We start from the raw sequence: 26,713 nt of genomic DNA on the forward strand, positions 1-26,713 counted from the left end.
CCGAGTGAATCTCCCCCGAGGGGTCCAGGAACCAGCCCCGGGAGGCGTCGCCCACCGGTTCCTCCCCCTCCCCACGCCCCCTTCTAGACTTGGACGACGCGACCGAGTTCCTCGAGGAGGTCATCGGCGCCCTGACGGCCGATCAGGAGGTCCGGACGTTCCCCGAGGTCATGATCCCGGTGTTCGACGTCATGGCGGGTCGGATAAAGGACCTGAGCCTCTGCCAGACCATGCTGTACACCTACTTGGATGTGCTTCTCTATTTCACCCGGCAGAAAGATATAGCCAAGGTGGGGCGGCGGCCTCCTCGCCCTATTTCCCCGGTCTTCGGCCACTGTCGGAGGGGCTGGGGTCCAGCCGGGGGGGACCCCCGGGGTGACGACCCGCTGCTTCCGCCTGCGGACCGCCCCCGGCAATCTCAGAGTCAGCGGTGGCTCGGCTCCTCTCTCCCACAGGTCTTCGTGGACTACATTCAGCCCAAAGACCCCAGCAACGGGCAGCTGTACCAGAAGACCCTCCTTGGAACCATCTTGAGTATCTCCTGCCTGCTGAAGACCCCCGGCGTCGTGGAGAACCACGACTACTTCCTGAACCCGTCGCGCTCCAGTCCCCAGGAGATCAAAGTGCAGGAAGCCAACATCCACCAGGTGGGAGCTGGGCCCCGGGGCGTCCCGTGACCCGGAGAGGGCAACACCTCTCCCTGCCCACTGCCGAAGCCCTTGGCGACCCTGCCTCGGGGCGGGGGATCCGGCGCGGCCGGCAGAGCCGACGGCACCGTGCCCCCCACCCCTCCAGAGCGGGAGGGAGGAGGATCCGGCCCCTGGCTTCAGCGGGCCCACGAGGCTTTCTCCGAAGCCGTAAAGCCCGGCAGTTTCTCGGGAAATCCCTCCATCCCCCCCCCCCCCCCCCCGTCTTACCTCCTTCCCTTCCCCACAGCACCTGTATATATGTTTGTACATACTCTATTTATTTTACTTGTACATATCTATTCTATTGATTTTATTCTGTTAATACGTTTGGTTTTCTTCTCCGTCTCCCCCTTCTAATGTAATGTAATAATGTAATAATGGCATTTGTTAAGCGCTTACTACGTGCAAAGCACTGTTCTAAGCGCTGGGGGGGGATACAAGGTGATCAGGTTGTCCCACGTGGGGCTCACAGCCGTAATCCCCGTTTTTTACAGATGAGGGGACTGAGGCTCAGAGAAGTCAAGTGACTTGCCCAGGGTCACACAGCAGACATGTGGCAGAGCCGGGATTCGAACCCACGACCTCTGACTCCCAAGCCCGGGCTCTTTCCACTGAGCCACGCTGCTTCCCTTCTAGACTGTGAGCCCACTTGTTGGGTAGGGGCCGTCTCTAGATGTTGCCAGCTTGTACTTCCCAAGCGCTTAGTCCGGTGCTCTGCACGCGGTAAGCGCTCGGTAAATACGATTGATTGATTGATTGGGCCGGGCACGTGGGCCATGCCGGTGAACCTTACGGGGCGGGCTGCTTTTTTTGGGGTACCAGTTTATGGCGCAGTTCCACGAGAAGCTGTACCAGATGCTGAAGAACCTCCTCCAGCTCTCCCCCGAGACCAAGGACCGGATCCTGTCCTGGCTGGGCAACTGCCTGCACGCCAACGCGGGCCGCACCAAGATCTGGGCCAACCAGATGCCCGAGATCATCTTCCAGATGTACGCCTCGGACGCCTTCTTCCTGAACCTGGGGGCCGCCCTGCTGAGGCTGTGCCAGCCCTTCTGCAAGCCCAAGTCCGCGCGGCTCCTCACCTTCAACCCAACCTACTGCGCCCTGAAGGAGCTCAACGAGGAAGAGAGGCGGATCAGGAACGTTCACCTGCGAGGTGCGGGAGGAGAGGGACCGGCCGGCCGGGCTACGGCTGCGCCCTCGGGGGTGTCGCCCGCGTGGCACGGTGGTGTCGGAGGCATCCCTCTCGGGGCGGTGGACCGAGGGGCTCTCCTTCGACCCGTGGTCAGGGAGATGGGTTAAGCGGAGCTGGAGGAGGGGGCGAGGGAAAAGGGCAAACCCTTGAGGTTGGCATCTCTCCGGGCCCTTCATTCATTCATTCATTCAGAGAGAAGCAGCGTGGCTCAGTGGAAAGAGCCCGGGCTTTGGAGTTAGAGGTCATGGGCTCAAATCCCGGCTCTGCCAATTGTCAGCTGTGTGACTTTAGGCAAGTCACTTCTCTGGGCCTCAGTTCACTCATCTGGAAAATGGGGATTAAAAACTGTGAGCCCCCCCGTGGGACAGCCTGATCACCTTGTAACCTCCCCAGCGCTTAGAACGGTACTTTGCACAGAGTAAGCGCTTAAGAAATACCATCGTTATTGTTGTTATTATTATTATTCATTCAATCGTATGCATTGAGCGCTTACTGTGTGCAGGGCACCGGACTAAGCGCGCGGGAAGTCCAAGTTGGCAACACATAGAGACGGTCCCCACCCCACAGCGGGCTGCCAGTCTAGAAGGGGGAGGCAGGGAACAAAACAAAACGCATTAAAAAATGAAATAAATAGAATAAGGAGGTGCAAATAGAGTCATAAGTGTGTACAAACATGTATCCATATATCCAGGTGCTGTGGGGAAGGAGGGGGAGAGGGGGCTCAGTCTGGGCTCAGACTGACTGTAGGGACCGTCTCTATATGTTGCCAACTTGGACTCCCCAAGCGCTCAGTACAGTGCCCTGCGCACAGGAAGCGCTCAATAAATACGATTGATTGATCGGCAGACCCGGCAAGGGAGGGCAGGCGGGGGTCGCTCACCCTCCCCTTTGGCTTCTTCGAGGTTTGGATAAGGAAACCTGCCTGATCCCAACCGAAACGGAGCAGGAGCCCGCGTTCGCCCCCAGTTACAACCTGGTGACGGAGAACTTGGTTCTGACACAATACACCCTCCACTTGGGGTTTCACAGGTAACAGCCACCCGGGAATGGAGGGAGGTCGCGGGGCGGGCGGGGAACGGGGGGCCGGGTCAGGATAGACGGGAGAGGGGGAGCGCGTTGGACGGAAGCAGCCGGGGGCTGAGACTTAGGGGACCCTGCCTTCTAATCCCGACTGTGTGACCCGTGACCAGTCACGTAACTTCCCCGGGCCTCGGTTTCCTCATCGCAAAATTGCGCAAAACGCTCGCCTGAGTGTCCCAGTGGCACCGGGGTCGCCTTGTCGGATTATAGCGTAGCTACCCCAGTCCGTGTCACGAGGCTTGGCACGGAGTGCTTAACAATGCCACGAGTACTATTAATAATAATAATAATAATAGTAATGATGATGGCATTTATTACTAATTCAGGAGAAGCCGCGTGGCGTAATGGAAAGCTCTGGTGCCACCTTGTACTTCCCAAGCGCTTGGTCCAGTGCTCTGCACACAGTAAGCGCTCAGTAAATACGACTGAATGAGTGAAAGAGCCCTGGCTCTGGGGTCAGAGGTCGTGGGTTCAAATCCCGGCTCTGCTAATTGTCAGCTGGGTGACTTTGGGCAAGTCACTTCACTTCTCTGGGCCTCAGTTCCCTCATCTGGAAAATGGGGATGAAGACTGTGAGCCCCCGTGGGACAACCTGATCACCTTGTATCCTCCCCAGCGCTTAGAGCAGTGCTCTGCACACAGTAAGCGCTCAGTAAATACGACTGAGTGAGTGAAAGAGCCCGGGCTCTGGAGTCAGAGGTCATGGGTTCCAATCCCGGCTCTGCCAATTGTCAGCTGGGTGACTTCGGGCAAGTCACTTCACTTCTCTGGGCCTCAGTTCCCTCATCTGGAAAATGGGGATGAAGACTGTGAGCCCCCTGTGGGACAACCTGATCACCTTGTATCCTCCCCAGCACTTAGAGCAGTGCTCTGCACACAGTAAGAGCTCTATAAATACGACTGAATGAGTGAAAGAGCCCGGGCTCTGGAGTCAGAGGTCGTGGGTTCAAATCCCGGCTCTGCCAATTGTCAGCTGGGTGACTTTGGGCCAGTCACTTCACTTCTGTGGGCCTCAGTTCCCTCATCTGTAAAATGGGGATGAAGACTGTGAGCCCCACGTGGGACAACCTGATCACCTTGTATCCTCCCCAGCGCTTAGAATGGTGCCCTGCACATAGTAAGCGCTTAACAAATTCCGTCATCATTGTTATTATTAATTAGTATGTGGTGGGAAAGGCCCACTTAGTAGCAGCAGTAATAATAATAAGAGTAATTGTGGTATTTCTTCAGCACTTACTGTGTGTCAGGCACTATTCTAAGCCCTGGGGTGGATCTAAGCAAATCAGGTTGGACACAATCCTTGCCCCACAAGGGGCTCACAATCTTAATCCGTATTTTTAAAATGAGTTCACTGAGGCACAGAGGAGGGAAGTGACTTGCCCGAGGTCACACAGCAGGCACGTGGCAGAGACAGGATTAGAACCCAGATCCTCCCAACTCCCGGGCCCGGGCTGTAGCCACTAGGCCGAGCTGCTTCTCATTTGAAGGGGGGGGAGAGGGTGTGTGTGTGTGCATTTTGTGTGTGTTTTGTGTGTGTCTGTGTGCGTGCAGCCCCACATGCTGGACGTGGGTTTTTTGTGGTCTGTAATAGATCCAGAGGCTTCATCTCTGCTGAGCAGTTTCATGCATAGGTCGAAGCAGTGTGAGCCCCCTCCTTCCCCTCCCCACAGCACCTGTATATATGTTTGTACGGATTTATTACTCTATTTATTATTATTTTATTTTTATTTATTTTATGTGTACAGATTTATTCTAGTTATTTTATTTTGTTAATACGTTTTGTTTTGTTGTCCGTCTCCCCCTTCTAGACTGTGAGCCCGCTGTTGGGTAGGGACCGTCTCTCTATGTTGCCAGCTTGGACTTCCCAAGCGCTTAGTCCAGTGCTGTGCACACAGTAAGCGCTCAATAAATACGATTGAAAGAATGAACAAATGGCAAGAGCCCGGGCTTTGGAGTCAGAGGTCACGGGTTCATATCCCGGCTCTGCCAATTGTCAGCTGGGTGACTTTGGGCAAGTCACTTCACGTCTCTGGGCCTCAGTTCCCTCATCTGGAAAATGGGGGTGAAGACTGTGAGCCCCACGTGGGACAACCTGATCACCTTCTAGACTTTGAGCCCACTGTTGGGTAGGGAACCGTCTATATTTTGCCAACTTGGACTTCCCAAGCGCTCAGTACAGTGCTCTGCACACAGTAAGCGCTCAATAAATACGATTGATTGATTCTCTGGGCCTCAGTTCCCTCATTTGGAAAATGGGGGTGAAGCCTGTGAGCCCCCCGTGGGACAACCTGATCACCTTGTAACCTCCCCAGAGCTTAGAACAGTGCTTTGCACACAGTAAGCGCTTAATAAATGCCATCATTATTATTATCACTTGTTCAAGTACCTCTCCGGAGAGCAACCCCGACCCGCCTGCGCTGAAAATACAAAGCCTCACCTAGGCATACCCTTGGACAGATTCAAATCTCATCTTTTCAGTGGCTTTTAAAAAGAATTTGGCGATACTCCGTGGGGGCCAGCAACGTGTTTCCCTCCCGGCCAGGTCTTCCTGTGCCTGTTACCTCATCTGTAAAATGGGGATTAAGACTGAGGAGCCCCCCCGTTGGACAACTTGATCACCTTGTAACCTCCCCAGCGCTTAGAACAGTGCTTTGCACATAGTAAGCGCTTCATAAATGCCCTTATTATTATTATTACAGAAGGGGGAGACAGACAACAAAACAAATTGACAAAATAAAATAAATAGGATAGTAAATATGTTCAAGTCCCAGGCCCGGACTCCTTCCACCAGGCCACGTGGCTTCCCTCTGGAGGCCTCATCCTTCCCCTTACGCCACAGACCCCGTTTCTGAACAGTGCTTTGCACATAGTAAGCACTTAATAAATACCATCATTATTATTATTATTGTTATTATTATTCTGCCCACAGGCCAGGTGTGACGTCACGGGAGAAAAGGGAGCATATACAGCTCTGCGGGCCATCATTATTTAGATCACCTGGATGCCCCTGGTGACATTGTAAGGGGTCACCATTCAACTCGACCCTTCCCTGCCACCTTCCAGAATAATAATAACTTATTTGGTGCCAACCACTTTCCCAAGCACCGGGGCGTAGAGAAGCAGCGTGGCTCAGTGGAAAACAGCCCGGGCTTTGGAGTCAGAGGTCAAGGGTTAGAACAGTGCTTTGCACATAGTAAGCGTTTAACAAATGCCATCATTATTATTATTATTATTATTATGGGTTCTAATCCTGGCTCCGCCACTTGTCAGCTGGGTGACTCTGGGCGAGTCACTTCACTTCTCTGGGCCTCAGTTGCCTCATCTGGAAAATGGGGATGAAGACTGTGAGCCCCCCGTGGGACAACCTGATCACCTTGTATCCACCCCAGCGCTTAGAACAGGGCTTTGCACATAGCAAGTGCTTAAAAAAATGCCATCATTATTGTTATTATTATGGGTTCTAATCCTGGCTCCGCCACTTGTCAGCTGGGTGACTCTGGGCGAGTCACTTCACTTCTCTGGGCCTCAGTTGCCTCATCTGGAAAATGGGGGTGAAGACTGTGAGCCCCCCGTGGGACAACCTGATCACCTTGTAACCTACCCAGCGCTTAGAACAGTGCTTTGGACATAGTAAGCGCTTAATAAGTGCCATCATTATTATTATTACTTGTTCAAGTAGCTCGCCAGAGAGCAACCCCGACCCGCCTGCGCTGAAAATACAAAGCCTCACCTAGGCATACCCTTGGACAGATTCCAATCTCATCTTTTCAGTGGCTTTTAAAAAGAATTACTCCTACTCCGACTATTCCGTGGGGGCCAGCGACGTGTTTTCCTCCCGGCCAAGTCTTCCCGTCTATTTTGGGGGGTCTCCACGAGGCCTGGAAAGGGTCAGCAGGCCCAAGCCACTGTCCCAACAAGTCCCATCTCGACCGGGCATTCTCCCAGTCGGTTCTGCAAGCCGACCCACACCGGCACGAAGGGGCCGGGGATGGAGAATCAATCAATCATATTTATTGAGCGCTTACTCTGTGCAGAGCACTGTACTAAGCGCTTGGGAAGTACATGTTGGCAACATATAGAGACAGTCCCTTCCCAGTCTAAAAGAGGAGGAGAGAGACAGAGAGAAAAAGAGGGTCAGAGAGTGATGGACACAGAGAGAAAGGGAGTCAGAGAGAGGCGGAAACAGAGAGAAAGAGAAAGAGAAGGAGAGAGACAGAATTGGGGAGAGACAGAGAGAAAAAGAGAAAATGAGAGACAGAGTCGGGGAGAAACAGAAAGAGAGCAAGAGGAGAGAGACAGTTGGGGAGACAACAGAGAGAAAGAGAAACAGAGAGTCAGAGACACAGAGAAAGAGAGGGTAAGAGAAGAAGAGAGATGCCGCATGGCTCAGTGGAAAGAGCCCGGGCTTTGAAGTCCGAGGTCACGGGTTCAAATCCCGGCCCCGCCAACTTTGGGCAAGTCACTTCACTTCTCTGGGCCTCAGTTCCCTCATCTGTCAAATGGGGATTAAGACTGCGAGCCCCGCCGCCCCCCCCCCCCCCCCGTGGGGCAACCTGATCACCTTGTAACCTCCCCAGCGCTTAGAACAGTGCTTTGCACATAGTAAGCGTTTAACAAACACCATTATTATTACCGTGAGAACTCGCAACTCTGCCCCGTTTTCCCAGCCTCCTTCCGCTCAGAGCACACAGGGCTTTCCGATTCCCCTCTGGAGAGTTCGAGGCTGTGGGGATGATAATAGTAATGACGATGGCATTTATTAAGCGCTTACTATGTGCAAAGCACTGTTCTAAGCTGTGGGGAGGTTACAAGGTGATCAGGGGGCTCCCAGTCTTCATCTCCATTTTCCAGGTGAGGTAACTGAGGCCCAGAGAAGTGAAGTGACTTGCCCAAAGTCACACAGCTGACAATTGGCAGAGCCGGGATTTGCCCTTCTAGACTGTGAGCCCACTGTTGGGTAGGGACCGTCTCTATATGTTGCCAACTTGTACTTCCCAAGTGCTTAGTCCAGTGCTCTGCACACAGGAAGTGCTCAATAAATACGGTTGAATGAGTGAATGAATGAATGAATTTGAACCCATGATCTCTGACTCCAAAGCCTGCGCTCTTTCCAGTGAGGCACACTGCTTCCCTGATGGCACAGGAGGTGGAAACCCACAGCACCCGAAATGAGAATTTCCCCCCTTCACTGGACGTCTGTCCGAGTTTAAAAAAATAAATAAATAAAATAATAAACTATTATAAACTATAAATAATACTATGTTCCAAGCACTGTTCTCAGCACTGGGGTAGATACAAGTTAATCAGGTTAGATGCAGTCCCTATCCCACCCGGGGCTTTACAGTCTTAACCTCCGTTCTACAGATGGGACAACTGAGGCCCAGAGAAGCGAAATCAATCCATCAGTCAATCAATCATATTTATTGAGCGCTTACTGTGTGCAGAGCACTGTACTAAGCGCTTGGGAAGTCCAAGTTGGCAACATATAGAGACAGTCCCTACCCAACAGTGGGCTCACAGTCTAAAAGGGGGAGACAGAGATCAAAACCAAACATGCTAACAAAATAAAATAAATAGAATAGATATGTACAAGTAAAATAAATAGAGTAATATGTGCAAACATATATACAGTATATATATATATATATATACACACATTCCAGAGAATGGGCAGCAGTGTGGCTCAGTGGAAAGAGCCCGGGCTTGGGAGTCAGAGGTCATGGGTTCCAATCCCAGCCCCGCCGCTTGTCAGCTGCGTGACCCCGGGCAAGTCACTTCACTTCTCTGGGCCTCAGTGACCTCATCTGTAAAATGGGGATGAAGACTGTGAGCCCCATGTGGGACAACCTGATAACCTTGTATCTCCCCCAACGCTTAGAACAGTGCTTGGCACAAAGTAAGCGCTTAAAACGTACCAAAATGACTTTCCCAAGGTTACACAGGAGACGGGTGGCGGAGGCGGGATTCGAACCCAGGTCCTTCTGACTCCCAGCCCCGTGCTGTATCCGCGAAGCCACGCTGCTCCTCGGGATTCGTCTCTCACGGGGCAGAGCCACGGCGCGGAATGCCAGCCCTTCTGGACTGTGAGCCCACTGACCGTCTCAATTGAGACTTTTGCCCTCTTGGCTGGGTCATCCCAACACTGTGCTATTTGGACAGGGGAAACCGCCGTATTTCCCATTTGGAAATATTTGGACCGTGTTAACAGCCGTTGGAAAACGTCTAGTACCTATTTACTATTCTTTTTATTTTGCTGATGGTGTGCATCCAGCTTTAATTCTACTTGTTCCGGCGATTTTGACACCTGTCTGCAGGTTTGGTTTTGTTGTCTGTCTCCCCCTTCTAGCCTGTGAGCCCGTTGGTGGGTAGGAACCGGCTCTAAGTGTTGCCGACTTGTACTTCCCAAGCGCTTAGTGCAGTGCTGCGCAAAGAGTAAGTGCTCAATAAATACGATTGAATGAATGAATGTACTTCCCAAGCGCTTAGTCCAGTGCTCTGCACACAGTAAGCGCTCAGTAAATACGATTGAATGAATGAATGAAGGTACTTCCCAAGCGCTTAGTCCAGTGCTCTGCACACAGTAAGCGCTCAATAAATACAATTGAATGAATGAACTACTTCCCAAGCGCTTAGTCCAGTGCTCTGCACACAGTAAGCGCTCAATAAATGCGATTGATTGAATGAATGAATGAAGGTACTTCCCAAGCGCTTAGTCCAGTGCTCTGCACACAGTAAGCGCTCAGTAAATACGATTGAATGAATGAATGAATGAAGGTACTTCCCAAGCGCTTAGTCCAGTGCTCTGCACACAGTAAGCGCTCAATAAATACAATTGAATGAATGAACTACTTCCCAAGCGCTTAGTCCAGTGCTCTGCACACAGTAAGCGCTCAATAAATGCGATTGATTGAATGAATGAATGAAGGTACTTCCCAAGCGCTTAGTCCAGTGCTCTGCACACAGTAAGCGCTCAATAAATACGATTGAATGAATGAATGAATGAAGGTACTTCCCAAGTGCTTGGTCCAGTGCTCTGCACACAGTAAGTGCTCAATAAATACGATTGAATGAATGAATGTACTTCCCAAGCGCTTAGTCCAGAGCTCTGCACACAGTAAGTGCTCAATAAATACAATTGAATGAATGAATGAATGAATGAATGAATGTACTTCCCAAGTACTTAGTCCAGAGCTCTGCACACAGTAAGCGCTCAATAAATATGATTGAATGAATAAATGAATGTACTTCCCAAGCGCTTAGTCCAGTGCTCTGCACACAGTAAGCACTCAATAAATACGAATGAATGAATAATAATAGTGATAATGACATTTATTAAGCGCTTACTATGTGCAAAGCACTGTTCAAAGCTCTGGGGAGGTAACAAGGTGATCAGGTTGTCCCACGGAGGGTTCACAGTCTTAACCCCCATTTTACAGATGAGGGAACTGAGGCCCAGAGAAGTCAAGTGACCTGCCCAAAGTCACACAGCTGACGATTGGCGGAGCCGGGATTTGAACCCGTGACCTCTGACCCCAAAGCCCGGGCTCTTTCCACTGAGCCACAATCAGATAAGAGGAGGGAAAACACCAAGGCAATTGGGCCGAAAGGAAAATTTGGGGCAGCCACGTCTAGTGATCCTTGGGGAAACGGACTGATGCCGGCCTTCCAAGGCCTCTCCAAGTCGGAAATGTTTTGGAAAAGCGCGGAGCACAGAGTCCTGCCTGCCGCTCTCTTCCTCCCTCTCCTCCCCCCAGCGCGAGATCAATCAATCAATCAATCAGTCGTATTTATTGAGCGCTTACTGTGTGCAGAGCACTGTCCTAAGCGCTTGGGAAGTCCAAGTTGGCAACATAGAGAGACGGTCCCTACCCAACAGCAGGCTCACCACGCCTCACTGAAGCGGCATTCCTCGTTAGCTCTTTTTCCCCCCTGCCAGAGACTCTCAAAACGAGGCCACAGGTGAAAGTTCAGCCTGAGGTGTTTTTTTGTTTGGTTTTTCCATTTGTTTGGGGTTTTGTTTTTCCCGGGGGGTTCCAAAGAGAAAAGGGATTTGGCCCACTCTCCGCTAATGAGGCCCAGCCCCTCTCCGCAGAGCCTAACGGACAAGAGAAGCAGCGTGGCTCAGTGGAAAGAGCCCGGGCTTTGGAGTCAGAGGTCGTGGGTTCAAATCCCAGCTCCGCCAACTGTCAGCTGTGTGACTTTGGGCAAGTCACTTCATTTCTTAGTGCCTCAGTTACCTCATCTGTAAAATGGGGATTGACTTTGAGCCCCCCGTTGGACAACCTGATCACCTTGTATCCCCCCCAGCACTTAGAACAGTGCTTTGCACATAGGAAGCGCTTAATAAATGCCATCATTATTATTACTTTGTATCTACCCCAGCGCTTAGAACAGTGCTTTGCACATAGTAAGCGCTTAATAAATGCCATCATTATTATTATTATTATTACCTCAGCGCTTAGGACAGTGCTGGCATATAATAGGCACTTAACAAATTCATTCAGTCGTATTTATTGAGCACTTACTGTGTGCAGAGCACTGTAATTAGCGCTTGGGAAGTACAAGTTCAGTGGGAAGAGCCCAGGCTTTGGAGTCAGAGGTCATGGGTTCAAATCCCAGCTCTGCCACTTGTCAGCTGTGTGACTTTGGGCAAGTCACTTCCCTTCTCTGGGCCTCAGTTACCTCATCTGTAAAATGGGGATTCATCAATCAATCGTATTTATTGAGCGCTTACTGTGTGCAGAGCACTGGACTAAGCGCTTGGGAAGTCCAAGTTGGCAACACACAGAGACGGTCCCTACCCAACAGCGGGCTCACAGTCTAGAAGACGGAGACCGTGAGCCCCCCGTGGGACAACCTGATCACCTTGTAAACCCCCCAGCGCTTAGAACGGCGCTTTGCACATAGTAAGCGCTTAAGAAATGCCATTAGTATTATTATTATGACAAGTTGGCAATAACAAATACCATTTAAGAACAAAAAGGCGGGGGGGGCAACCTAGTGAGCTATTGCAGTCACCCCCCCCAAGGCCTGGTTCAATCAATCAATCATATTTATTGAGCGCTTACTGTGTGCAGAGCACTGTACTAAGCGCTTGCGAAGTACAAGTTGGCAACATATAGAGACGGTCCCTACCCAACAGTGGGGTTCCCGGCTGTATTTCCTCTGCCCCGCCCCACCTCACCGCTTCAACCGGCGGAGAGGGCGACAGGCCTCGCCCCTGACGTCCCGTCCCGTCCTAGACTCCATCCGTCGTATTTATTGAGCGCTTACCAGGGCAGCCCATAAGACTAGGGTGGCCAGTGGTTCAGTTTTATCGGAGCTTTCAGTTGGCCTGTCTCTTGTCCGCTACAGGATAAAAAACGGGATACTTTTAAGTCTGGTTTAAAAGTTTTCCCATGTAGGGCCTCCATCCATCGTAGCTTCTGCTGCCAAGTCTCGTGGCTCTGCTCGGTCAGCCAGTTGTATGTACTGAGCACTTACTCTGTGTAGAGCACTGTGCTTGTAAGAATATCATCATCATCATCATCATCATCAATCGTATTTATTGAGCGCTTACTGGGTGCAGAGCACACATTGGGAAGTCCAAGTTGGCAACATATAGAGACGGTCCCTACCCAACAGTGGGCTCACAGTCTGAAAGGGGGAGACGGAGAACAAAACCAAACATACTAACAAAATAAAATAAATACAATAGATATGTACAAGTAAAATAGAGTAATAAATATGTACAAACATATATACATATATACAGGTGCTGTGGGGAAGGGAAGGAGGTAAGATGGGGGGATGGAATATCATCATCATCAATCGTATTTATTGAGCGCTTACTGTGTGCAGAGCAATGTACTAAGCGCTTCGGAAGTCCAAGTTGGCAACATCTAGAGACAGTCCCTACCCAACAGTGGGCTCACAGTCTAAAAGGGGGAGACAGAGAACAAAACCAAAGATACTAACAAAATAAAAGAAATAGGATAGATATGTACAAGTAAAATAAATAGAGTAATAAATCTGTACAAACATATATACATATATACAGGTGCTGTGGGGAAGGGAAGGAGGTAAGATGGGGGGATGGAATATCGTCATCATCATCAATCGTATTTATTGAGCGCTTACTGTGTGCAGAGCTCTGTACTAAGCGCTTGGGAAGTCCAAGTTGGCAACATCTAGAGACGGTCCCTACCCAACAGTGGGCTCACAGTCTAAAAGGGGGAGACAGAGAACAAAACCAAACATACTAGCACAATAAAATGAGTAGATATGTACAAGTAAAATAGAGTAATAAATATGTACAAACATATATACGTATATACAGGTGCTGTGGGGAAGGGAAGGAAGTAAGATGGGATGGAGTCATCATCATCAATCGTATTTATTGAGCGCTTACTATGTGCAGAGCACTGTACTAAGCGCTTGGGAAGTACAAATTGGCAACATGTAGGGACAGTCCCTACCCAACAGTGGGCTCACAGTCTAAAAGGGGGAGACAGAGAACTAAACCAAACATACTAACAAAATAAAAGAATAGATATGTACAAGTAAAATAAATAGAGTAATAAATATGTACAAACATATATACAGGTGCTGTGGGGAAGGGAAGGAGGTAAGATGGGGGGATGGAATATGATATTACAGAGTTGATAGATATGTTCCCTGCGCAGGGGAGCTTACAGTCTGGAGGGGGAGACAGTAAAATAAAGTAGACTGGACTGGGAGCCCGCCGTTGGGTAGGGACCGTCTCTTGGACTTCCCCAGCGCTCAGTCCAGCACTCGGCGCCCAGTAAATACGATGGAAAAATCTCCAGTGGCTACCAATCAATCTGCGCATCAGGCAGGAACTCCTCACCCTGGGCTTCAAGGCTGCCCATCCCCTCGCCCCCTCCTGCCTCACCTCCCTTCTCTCCTTCTCCAGCCCAGCCCGCACCCTCCGCTCCTCCGCCGCTAATCTCCTCACTGTGCCTCGTTCTCGCCTGTCCTGCCATCGACCCCCAGCCCACGTCATTCCCCGGGCCTGGAATGCCCCCAGTCCCTCTGCCCATCCGCCAAGCTAGCTCTCTTCCTCCCTTCAAGGCCCTGCTGAGAGCTCACCTCCTCCAGGAGGCCTTCCCACACTGAGCCCCTTCCTTCCTCTCCCCCTCGTCCCCCTCTCCATCCCCCCCATGTTACCTCCTTCCCTTCCCCACAGCACCTGTATATATGTATATATGTTTGGACATATTTATTACTCTATTTATTTATTTATTTGTACATATCTATTCTATTTATTTGATTTTGTTAGTATGTTTGGTTTTGTTGTCCGTCTCCCCCTTCTAGACTGTGAGCCCACTGTTGGGTCGGGACTGTCTCTCTATGTTGCCAATTTGTACTTCCCAAGCGCTTAGTCCAGTGCTGTGCACATAGTAAGCGCTCAATAAATACGATTGATGATGATGATTTATTTATTTATTTTACCTGTACATATCTATTCTGTTTATTTTATCTTGTTAGTATGTTTGGTTTTGTTCTCTGTCTCCCCCTTCTAGACTGTGAGCCCACTGTCGGGTAGGGACCGTCTCTATGGGTTGCCAATTTGGACTTCCCAAGCGCTTAGTCCAGTGCTCTGCACATAGCAAGCGCTCAATAAATACGATTGATGATGATGATTTATTTATTTATTTTACCTGTACATATTATTCTATTTATTTTATCTTGTTAGTATGTTTGGTTTTGTGCTCTGTCTCCCCCTTCTAGACTGTGAGCCCACTGTCGGGTAGGGACCGTCTCTATGTGTTGCCAGTTTGGACTTCCCAAGCGCTTAGTCCAGTGCTCTGCACATAGTAAGCGCTCAATAAATATGATTGATGATGATGATGATGAAGGAAGGAAGGAAGGAATGAAAGTCCTGTCTCCCCCCGCTTCCCCGCCGCGGGGCCAGGCTCCACGACCAGATGGTGAAGCTCAACCAGAGCCTGCACCGCCTGCAAGTGGCCTGGCGCGAGGCCCAGCACGGCTCCAGCCCCGCCGCCGACAACCTGCGCGACCAGTTTGAGCGCCTCATGACCGTCTACCTGGCCACCAAGGCGGCCGCGACCGAGCCGCAGATGCTGCACAACTGCCTCAACCTGCAGGCGTCCACGGCCGCGCTCCTGGTCCAGCTGGCCGTCGGCAACCGCGGCACCGAGCCCGTGGAGCTCACCTTCCCCTTGCCCGGGGACTACGGCTCGCTGGCCTACGTACCGGGTGAGCGGACTCGGCCCTCGGGCTCCCTGACCGAGCGGGTGACTCGGGGGGCCGGGAACCGGGACCTCGCTGAAATTAATAATAAGCAATCAATCAATCAATCAATCGTATTTGGTGAGCGCTTACTGTGTGCGGAGCGCTGGACTGAGCGCTTGGGAAGTCCAAGTTGGCAACGTAGAAGAATCATAATTTTGGCATTTGTTAAGCGCTTCCTATGTGCAAAGCACATAGGAATAATAATAATAATAATGGTATTTATTAAGCGCTTCATCCCCATTTTACAGATGAGGGAACAATAATAATAATAATAATGGCATTTATTAAGCGCTTACTATGTACAAAGCACTGTTCTAAGCGCTGGGGAGGATACAAGGTGAGCAGCTGGTCCCACAGGGGGCTCCCAGTCTTCATCCCCATTTTACAGATGAGGGAATAATAATAATGATAATGGCATTTATTAAGCGCTTACTCTGTGCAAAGCACTGTTCTGAGCACTGGGGAGGTTACAGGGTGATCAGGTTGTCCCACGGGGGGCTCCCAGTCTTCATCCCCATTTTACAGATGAGGGAATAATAATAATGTTAATGGCATTTATTAAGCGCTTACTCTGTGCAAAGCACTGTTCTGAGCACTGGGGAGGTTACAGGGTGATCAGGTTGTCCCACGGGGGGCTCCCAGTCTTCATCCCCATTTTCCAGATGAGGGAATAATAATAATGATAATGGCATTTATTAAGTGCTTACTCTGTGCAAAGCACTGTTCTGAGCACTGGGGAGGTTACAGGGTGATCAGGTTGTCCCACGGGGGGCTCCCAGTCTTCATCCCCATTTTCCAGATGAGGGAATAATAATAATAATGGCATTTATTAAGCGCTTACTCTGTGCAAAGCACTGTTCTGAGCACTGGGGAGGTTACAGGGTGATCAGGTTGTCCCACGGGGGGCTCCCAGTCTTCATCCCCATTTTCCAGATGAGGGAATAATAATAATAATGGCATTTATTAAGCGCTTACTCTGTGCAAAGCACTGTTCTAAGCGCTGGGGAGGATACAAGGTGAGCAGCTTGTCCCACAGGGGGTTCCCAGTCTTCATCCCCATTTTACAGATGAGGGAATAATAATAATTTTGGTATTTGTTAAGCGCTTCCTATGTGCAAAGCACTGTTCGAAGTGCTGGGGAGGATACAAGGTGAGCAGCTTGTCCCACAGGGGGCTCCCAGTCTTCATCCCCATTTTACAGATGAGGGAATAATAATAATAATAATGGCATTTATTAAGCGCTTACTCTGTGCAAAGCACTGTTCTAAGCACTGGGGAGGTTACAGGGTGATCAGGTTGTCCCACGGGGGGCTCCCAGTCTTCATCCCCATTTTACAGATGAGGGAATAATAATAATTTTGGTATTTGTTAAGCGCTTCCTATGTGCAAAGCACTGTTCTAAGCACTGGGGAGGATACAAGGTGAGCAGCTTGTCCCACAGGGGGCTCCCAGTCTTCATCCCCATTTTACAGATGAGGGAATAATAATAATAATAATGGCATTTATTAAGCGCTTACTCTGTGCAAAGCACTGTTCTGAGCACTGGGGAGGTTACAGGGTGATCAGGTTGTCCCACGGGGGGCTCGCAAGTCTTAATCCCCGTTTTCCAGATGAGGGAACTGAGGCCCAGAGAAGTGAAGTGACTTGCCCAAAGTCACACAGCTGACAATTGGCGGAGCCAGGATTTGAACCCATGACCTCGGACTCCAAAGCCCGGGCTCTTTCCACTGAGCCACGCTGCTTCGCTGAGGCCCGGAGAAGTGAAGTAGTAATAATAATGATGATGACGTTTATTAAGCGCTTGCTATGTGCAGAGCGCCGTTCTAAGCGCTGGGGCGGTTACAAGGTGATCAGGTTGTCCCACGGGCGGCTCACAGTCAATCCCCATTTTACAGATGAGGGAACTGAGGCCCGGAGAAGTGAAGTGGTTATAATAATGATGATGGCGTTTATTAAGAGCTTGCTATATGCAGAGCGCCGTTCTAAGCGCTAGGGCAGTTACAAGGTGATCAGGTTGTCCCACGGGGGTCTCACAGTGAATCCCCATTTTGCAGATGAGGGAACTGAGGCCCGGAGAAGTGAAGTGGTAATAATAATGATGATGGCGTTTATTAAGCGCTTGCTATATGCAGAGCGCCGTTCTAAGCGCTGGGGCGGTTACAAGGCGATCAGGTTGTCCCACGGGGGGCTCACAGTCAATCCCCATTTTACAGATGAGGGAACTGAGGCCCGGAGAAGTGAAGTGACTCGCCCAAAGTCACACAGCTGACAGTTGGCGGAGCCGGGATTTGAACCCATGACCTCTGACTCCAAAGCCCGGGCTCTTTCCACCCGAGGCCCGGAGCTGAGGCCCGGAGAAGTGAAGTAGTAATAATAATGATGATGGTGTTTATTAAGCGCTCGCTATATGCAGAGCGCTGTTCTAAGCGCTGGGGTGGTTACAAGGCGATCAGGTTGTCCCACGGGGGGCTCACAGTCAATCCCCATTTTACAGATGAGGGAACTGAGGCCCGGAGAAGTGAAGTGACTCGCCCAAAGTCACACAGCTGACAGTTGGCGGAGCCGGAATTTGAACCCATGACCTCTGACTCCAGAGCCCGGGCTCTTTCCACTGAGTCACGCTCCTTCTCAATAAATCCTCCCATTGGCATTCTCCCCCCACTCCCCACCCCCCTAACCCAGGAGGGAGCCCCGGGAATTGTAAATAATAACGGTATCTGTTAAGCGCTTACTCTATGCCAAGCACTGTTCTAAGCACTGGGGGAGCTACAAGGTAATGGGGTCGTCTCACGTGGGGCTCACAGTCTTAATCCCCATTTTACAGATGAGGTCACTGAGGCCCAGAGCAGTGAAGTGACTTGCCCCAGGTCACACAGCCGACAAGCGGCGGAGCCGGGATTAGAACCCGCGCCCTCCGAATCCCAAGCCCGGGCTGTTGCCACGAAGCCACGCTGTAAATGGCCCCAAGGGGCAAGTGGAAAGGAAGCCCGGCGGACAGGGCACGAGCCGGAGAATCAGAAGGACCTGGGTTCTAATCCCCGCCCTGCCACTTGTCTGCTGTGTGACCTTGGGCAAGTCACTTCTCGGTGCCTCAGTTGCTTCATCTGTAAAATGGGGCTTAAGACTGTGGGACTTGGACTGTGTCCAACCCGATTAGCTCGTCTCTACCCCTGCACTTAATAATAATAATAATAATGGTATTTGTTAAGCGCTAACTATGTGCCAGGCATTCATTCATCATCAGTCGTATTTATTGAGCGCTTACTATGTGCAGAGCACTGTACTAAGCGCTTAAGTCATTCATTCAGTCGTATTTATTGAGCGCTCACTGTGTGCAGAGCACTGTACTAAGCGCTTGGGAAGTCCAAGTTGGCAACAGATAGAGACGGTCCCTCCCCAACAGTGGGCTCACAGTCTAGAAGGCACTGTTCTGAGCTCTAAGGTGGGTATAAGGTAATCATGTTGTCCCATGTAGGGCTCACAGTCTTTATCCCCATTTTCCAGATGAAGGAACTGAGGCCCAGAGAAGATGCAAGCGTGGCTCAGTGGAAAAGAGCCCGGGCTTTGGAGTCAGAGGTCATGGGTTCAAATCCCGGCTCCGCCAATTGTCAGCTGGGTGACTTTGAGCAAGTCACTTCACTTCTCCGGGCCTCAGTTCCCTCATCTGTAAAATGGGGATTAAGACTGTGAGCCCCCCCGTGGGACAGCCTGATCACCTTGTAACCTCCCCAGCTCTTAGAACAGCACTTTGCAGCGTGGCTCAGTGGAAAGAGCCCGGGCTTTGGAGTCAGAGGTCATGAGTTCGAAGCCCGGCTCCCCCTCAAGTCTGCTGTGTGACCTTGGGCAAGTCACTTAACTTCTCTGAGCCTCAGTTACCTCATCTGTAAAAATGGGGATTAAGACTGTGAGCCCCACGTGGGACAACTTGATCACATTGTATCCCCCCCAGTGCTTAGAACAGTGCTTTGCACATAGTAAGCACTTAACAAATGCCATCATTATTATTGTTATTATAGTAAGCGCTTAATAAATGCCATCATTATTATTAAGCCCTTAGTCCAGTGCTCTGCACACAGTAAGCGCTCAATAAATACAATTGAATGAAAAAGTGAAGTGACTTGCTTAAAGTCACACGGCTGACGAGTGGCGGAGCCGGGATTTGAACCCGTGACCTCTGACTCCCAAACCCGGGCTCTTTCCACTGAGCCACGCTGCTTCTCAGTGCCTGGCACATAGAAAGCGCCTAAGAAATACCATTTAAAAAAAAAAACCAAAAGCCATCAGACCGGTTGACCTGCAGGCAAAACTCCAAACCGTCAACAGGGAACTATTCAGTCAGGGTTCTCCAACCCAGGAATTTTCCATCCTGGTATTCTTAGCTCCATCCCATTTGCTTACCTAATCTCAGACTAACCTCTCCTCTCCCCCACCTAATTCCAGCATGACATAATGGAAAGAGCACAAACTTGGGAGTCAGAGGTCATGGGTTCTAATCCCGGCCCTGCCGCTTGTCAGCTGTGCGACTTTGGGCAAATCACTTCACTTCTCTGGGCCTCAGTTCCCTCATCTGTCAAATGGGGATGAAGACTGGGAGCCTCCCGTGGGACAACCTGATGACCTTGTAACCTCCCTAGCGCTTAGAACAGTGCTTGGCACATAGTAAGCGCTTAGTAAATGCCATCATTATTATTAAGCCCTTAGTCCAGTGCTCTGCACACAGTAAGCGCTCAATAAATACAATTGAATGAAAAAGTGAAGTGACTTGCTTAAAGTCACACAGCTGACGAGTGGCGGAGCCGCGATTTGAACCCGTGACCTCTGACTCCCAAACCCGGGCTCTTTCCACTGAGCCACGCTGCTTCTCAGTGCCTGGCACATAGAGAGCGCCTAAGAAATACCATTTAAAAAAAAACAAAAACCATCAGACCGGCTGACCTGCAGACAAAAATCCAAACCGTCAAAAGGGAACTATTCAGTCAGGGTTCTCCAACCCGGGAATTTTCCATCCTGGTATTCTTAGCTCCGTCCCGTTTGCTTACCTAATCTCAGACTAACCTCTCCTCTCCCCCACCTAATTCCAGCGTGACTTAGTGGAAACATCACAAACTTGGGAGTCAGAGGTCATGGGTTCTAATCCTGGCCCCGCCACTTGTCAGCTGTGTGACTTTGGGCAAGTCACTTCACTTCTCTGGGCCTCAGTTACCTCATCTGTAAAATGGGGATGAAGACTTTGAGCCTCACGTGGGACGACCTGATTGCCTTGTATCTACGCCAGTGCTTAGAGCAGTGCTTGGCACATAGTAAGCGATTAACAAAAGCGCTTCCCCCTTTTAGACTGTGAGCCCACTGTTGGGTAGGGACTGTCTCTATATGTTGCCAACTTGGACTTCCCAAGTGCTTAGTACAGTGCTCTGCACACAGTAAGCGCTCAATAAATACAATTGATTGATTGATTGAAAACAAATACCATCATTATTATTCCCTCCCTACTATATCACCCAAGCACTTGAGGCCATAATAATAATAATAATAATCATGGCATTCACAGTCCCTTCTAGACTGTGAGCCCACTGTTGGGTAGGGACCATCTCTATATGTTGCCAACTTGTACTTCCCAAGCGCTTAGTACAGTGCTTTGCACACAGTAAGCGCTCAATAAATACAATTGATTGATTGATTGAAAACAAATACCATCATTATTATTCCCTCCCTACTATATCACCCAAGCACTTGAGGCCATAATAATAATAATAATAATCATGGCATTCACAGTCCCTTCTAGACTGTGAGCCCACTGTTGGGTAGGGACCGTCTCTATATGTTGCCAACTTGTACATCCCAAGCGCTTAGTACAGTGCTTTGCACACAGTAAGCGCTCAATAAATACAATTGATTGATTGATTGATTGAAAACAAATACCATCATTATTATTCCCTCCCTACTATATCACCCAAGCACTTGAGGCCATAATAATAATAATAATAATCATGGCATTCACAGTCCCTTCTAGACTGTGAGCCCACTGTTGGGTAGGGACCGTCTCTATATGTTGCCAACTTGTACTTCCAAAGCGCTTAGTACAGTGCTCTGCACACAGTAAGCGCTCAATAAATACGATTGATTGATTGATTGAAAACAAATACCATCATTGTTATTCCCTCCCTACTGTATCACCCAAGCACTTGAGGTCATAATAATAATAATAATGATGGCATTCACAGTCCCTTCTAGATTGTGAGCCCACTGTTGGGTAGGGATCGTCTCTATATGTTGCCAACTTGGACTTCCCAAGCGCTTAGTACAGTGCTCTGCACACAGTAAGCGCTCAATAAATATGATTGATTTATTGATTGATTAAGCGCTTACTATGTGCAAAGCACTGTTCTAAGCGCTGGGGAGGTTACCAGGTGATCAGGTTGTCCCACGGGGGGCTCACAGTCTCAATCCCCATTTTACAATTGAGGTAACTGAGGCACAGAGAAGTTAAGTGGCCATAACCCCTGAGCACCTACCCCCGCCGCAGCGGGCAGGTCTCCTGACTCTGTAGTAATAATAATAATGATGGCATTTATGAAGAGCTTACTATGTGCAAAGCACTGTTCTAAGCGCTGGGGAGGTTACATGGTGATCAGGTTGTCCCACGGGGGGCTCACAGTCTTAACCCCCTTTTACAGATGAGGGAACTGAGGCCCAGAGAAGTGAAGTGACTTGCCCAAAGTCACACAGCTAGTAATTGGCAGAGCTGGGATTTGAAGCCATGACCTCTGACTCCAAAGCCCGGGCTCTTCCCACTGAGCCACGCTGCTTCTCTGTACTCACCCAGGTGCTTAGTGCAGTGCTCTGCACCCAGGAATTGCTCAGTGTCAATCAATAAGTACTCAACTTACTGAGCGCTTACTTTGTACTAATCACTTAGGAGAGTATAATGCCTCCCCCTTCTAGACTGTGAGCCCACTGTTGGGTAGGGACCGTCTCTATACGTTGCCAACTTGGACTTCCCAAGCGCTTAGTCCAGTGCTCTGCACACAGTAAGCGCTCAATAAATACGATTGAATGGATGAAAGAATGAACAGTTAGCGAACACACTCCTGTTCACAAGGATCGTACAGTATACGGGGGGCAACTCACACGAAAATGAGCCCACTGTTGGGTAGGGACCGTCTCTATATGTTGCCAACTTGTACTTCCCAAGCGCTTAGTCCAGTGCTCTGCACACAGTAAGCGCTCAATAAATACGATTGATTGATTATCAGTGCCTATTTGTGTTGCATGAAACGAGAGAAGGTTAGCACTCCCCTTGAGAAGGGTGGAAGAAGTCCTAGTGACCTGTACAACACGTAAATGGTTAAGGCATTGCCACCTACTTCGTGGCGTCTAACCAGGTTATTTCTTATTAAATAAATAATTTAATCTAATCTAATTTAATTTAATCTAGTTATTTTACTTGTACATATTTACTATTCTATTGGTTTTTGTTAATGATGTATGTCTAGCTCTGTTCTGTTTATTCTGATGACTTGACACCTGTCCACATGTTTTGTTTTGTTGTTTGTCTCCCTCTTCTAGCCTGTGAGCCCGTTGTTGGGTAGGGACCGTCTCTATACGTTGCCGACTTGTACTTCCCAAGCGCTTAGTCCAGTGCTCTGCACACAGTAAGCGCTCAATAAATACGATTGATGATGATGATGCTCTGCACACAGTAAGCGCTCAATAAATAAATAGAGAAGCAGCATGGCTCAGCGGAAAGAGCACAGGCTTTGGAGTCAGAGGTCATGGGTTCAAGTCCCGGCCCCCACCACTTAGCTGTGGGACTCTGGGCAAGTCACTTCACTTCTCTGGGCCTCAGTTCCCTCATCTGGCAAATGAGGATGGAGACTGTGAGCCCCACGTGGGACAACCTGATCACCTTGGAACCGCCCCAGCGCTTAGAACAGTGCTTTGCACGTAGTAAGCACTTAATAAATGCCATTATTATTATTATTATTATTATTATTAAATGCCATCCTTATCATCATTATTATAAATCTGATTGAATGAATGAATGAAAGGGCAGTGGGCCTGAGAGTGAGATGCGTATCAAGGGTTTAAAAAGCACAGAGCCAGATGTTTCGGTGAAGGAGATGGGGAAATGAGGGCTTAATTGGGGAAGACCTCTTGGAGAAAATAGGATTTTGAAGGTGGGGAGAGGGGTGGTTTGTTGCATTTCGAGGGAGGAGGGAAGTCCCAGGCCAGAGGGAGGATGTGGGGAAATGAGGGCTTAATTGGGGAAGACCTCTTGGAGAAGATAGGATTTTGAAGGTGGGGAGAGGGGTGGTTTGTTGCATATCGATGGAGGAGGGAAGTCCCAGGCCAGAGGGAGGATGTGGGCGAGGAGTCCATTTATTAATCGACCTAAACCCCCACCGCCAGGTCTCTCCTCTCCTCCTGCAGCCGTAAAAAATTGAAGGTGGAAAGTTCAAAACAAATGTGACAGCACCGTCATAAGCTCTTGTTCCCTGCCCATAACGAGCCTACAGTCTAGAGGGGGAGACAGGCATTAATATGAATAGATAGGTAATTCAGAATATAGAAACCTTTTAAAGTAACCGAGGGATGAGTGAGGCGTGTCCATTCCGGAGGCCCTTGGGTCGGTGCAAAATTGGGCTTGGGGTCGGAGGGCCTGAACTCCAGACGCATTTCCCCTCTTTCCTCCTCCTGTCCTCGGCCCCCACCGTGTCCCCTCAGGACCCTGGTGGGTACCTCCGCGATTTATACGCTCCATCATCATCATCATCATCAATTGTATTTATTGAGCGCTTACTATGTGCAGAGCACTGTACTAAGCGCTTGGGAAGTACAAATTGGCAACATCTAGAGACGGTCCCTACCCAACAGTGGGCTCACAGTCTAAAAGGGGGAGACAGAGAACAAAACCAAACATGCTGACAAAATAAAATAAAATAAAATAAATAGGATAGATATGTACAAGTAAAATAAATAGAGTAATAAATATGTACAAACATATATATATATATATCCATCAGACTTGGGATGGGAAGTGACATCGACAGGGCCAAGAGGAATAATAATAATAATGATGATGGCATTTATTAAGCGCTTACTATGTGCAAAGCACTGTTGTAAGCGCTGGGGAGTTTACAAGGTGATCGGGTTGTCCCATGTGGGGCTCACGGCATAATCCCCATTTTCCAGATGAGGGAACTGAGGCCCAGAGAAGTGAAGTGACTTGCCCAGAGTCACACAGCTGACAAGGGGTGGAGTCAGGATTTGAACCCGTGACCTCCAACACCAAAGCCCGAGCTCTTTCCACCGAGCCACGCTGGAAACGGCCTCGGTGTCGGCCAAGGGCTCCCTCGGCCCCTGCTCCGGGCGGAGAGGGCCAACCGGGGACCGTCTCCTCTTACAGAATTTTTCGCGGACAACCTGGGAGACTTCCTCATCTTCCTGCGGCGCTTCGCCGACGACATGCTGGAGACCTCGGCCGACTCCCTGGAGCAGGTCCTTCACTTCGTCACCGTCTTCACCGGGAGCATCGAGAGGTAAGTCACGGCCAAGGCGGCCCCTGCCCGGCCCCCATCGCCGCCTGCGGTGGGGCGGGCTTTTAATAATAATAATAATAATAATGGCATTTATTAAGCACTTACTATGTGCAAAGCACTGTTCTAAGTGCTGGGGAGGTTACAAGGTGATCAGGTCATCCCAAGGGGGGACTCACAGTCTTCATCCCCTATTACTCTATCCCAGACTGAGCCCCTTCCTTCCTCTCCCCCTCGTCCCCCTCTCCATCCCCCCATCTTACCTCCTTCCCTTCCCCACAGCACCTGTATATATGTATATAGGTTTGTACAGATTTATTACTCTATTTTACTTGTACATATCTATTCTATTTCTTTTATTTTGTTAGTATGTTTGGTTTTGTTCTCTGTCTCCCCCTTTTAGACTGTGAGCCCACTGTTGGGTAGGGACTGTCTCTGTGTGTTGCCAATTTGTACTTCCCAAGGGCTCTGCACATAGTAAGCGCTCAATAAATACGATTGATGATGATGATGATGATATTTACTCTATTTTATTTTTTCGGTACGTTTTGTTGTCTGTCTCCCCCTTCTAGACTGTGAGCCCACTGGTGGGTAGGGACCGTCTCTCTGTGTTGCCAACTTGTGCTTCCCAAGCGCTTAGTCCAGTGCTCTGCACACAGTAAGCGCTCAATAAATACAAGTGAATGAAAGAATGAATCCCCATTTTACAGATGAGGGAACTGAGGCCCAGAGAAGTGAAGTTGTACCTATTTACCATTCTATTGATTTTGTTAATGATGTACATCTGGCTTTATTTCTATTTATTCTGATGACTTGACACCTGTCCACATGTTTTGTTTTGTTGTCCGTCTCCCCCTTCTAGACCGGGAGCCTGGTGTTGGGTAGGGACTGTCTCTATTCGTTGCCAACTTGTACTTCCCGAGCGCTTAGTACAGTGCTCTGCACACAGTAAGCGCTCAATAAATACGATTGACTGAATGAAATGAATGAAGTGACTTGCCCAGAGTCACACAGCTGACAAGTGGCGGAGCCGGGATTTGAACCCATGACCTCTGGCTCCAAAGCCCGGGCTCTTTCCACTGAGCCACGCTGCTTCTATAATAATAATAATAATAATAATAATAATGGCATTTGTTAAGCGCTTACTATGTGCAGAGCACTGTTCTAAACGCTGGGGGGGATACAAGGTGATCAAGTTGTCCCACGTGGGGCTCACAGTCTTAATCCCCATTTTCCAGATGAGGTGACTGAGGCTCAGAGAAGTTAAGTGACTTGCCCCAGGTCACACAGCAGACGTGGCGGAGTCGGGATTCGAACCCATGACCTCTGACTCCAAAGCCCGGGCTCTTTCCACTGAGCCACACTGCTTCTAATAATATTAATAATCAGTAATCAGTCGTTCGTATTTATTGAGTACTAACCATGTGCAGAACACCGTACTGACCACTCGGGAGAGTACAGTATAACAGAGAAGTAGTGTTGCCTAGCAGCTAGAGCCCGGGCCCGGGGGTCAGAAGGACCTGGGTTCTAATCCCGGCCCTGCCGCTTGTCCGTTGTGTGACCTGGGGCAAGTCACTGCATTTCTTAGTGCCTCAGTTACCTCATCTGTAAAATGGGGACTAAGACTGTGAAGCCCCCTGTGGGACGTGGACTAGTGTCCATCCTATTTTGTATTCGCTCATTCAGTCACATTTATCGAGCGCTTACTGTGTGCAGAGCACTGTACTGAGCACTTGGAAAGTACAATTCAGCAGCATTCATTCATTCAATTGTATTTATTGAGCACTTACTGTGTGCAGAGCACGGGACTAAGCACTTGGGAAGTACAAATTGGGAACATATAGAGACGGTCCCTACCCAACAGCGGGCTCATAGTCTAGAAGCGGGAGACAGAGAACAAAACAAAACACATTAACAAAATAAGATAAACAGAATAAATCTGTACAAGTAAAATA

General features: G+C 49.5%; 1 protein-coding gene and 1 non-coding gene across 2 annotated transcripts in view; both read left to right on the forward strand.

The window, feature by feature from the left end:
* Positions 1-26,713, forward strand: part of UBE4A (ubiquitination factor E4A) — a 67,184-nt gene that overhangs the window by 23,475 nt on the left and 16,996 nt on the right. The window contains exons 7-12 of the mRNA XM_038753767.1: positions 88-290; positions 456-647; positions 1,512-1,845; positions 2,787-2,913; positions 14,882-15,186; positions 24,629-24,761. Coding sequence (XP_038609695.1) covers positions 88-290; positions 456-647; positions 1,512-1,845; positions 2,787-2,913; positions 14,882-15,186; positions 24,629-24,761 — 1,294 coding nt within the window. The remainder of the gene's footprint in view (positions 1-87; positions 291-455; positions 648-1,511; positions 1,846-2,786; positions 2,914-14,881; positions 15,187-24,628; positions 24,762-26,713) is intronic.
* On the forward strand, positions 22,485-22,612 carry LOC119935446. The gene has a single exon (XR_005453329.1). It is a non-coding gene; the product is annotated as a U6atac minor spliceosomal RNA (small nuclear RNA).

The sequence above is a fragment of the Tachyglossus aculeatus genome, chromosome 11 (assembly GCF_015852505.1).
Source record: "Tachyglossus aculeatus isolate mTacAcu1 chromosome 11, mTacAcu1.pri, whole genome shotgun sequence".
Taxonomy (NCBI): Eukaryota; Metazoa; Chordata; class Mammalia; order Monotremata; family Tachyglossidae; genus Tachyglossus; species Tachyglossus aculeatus.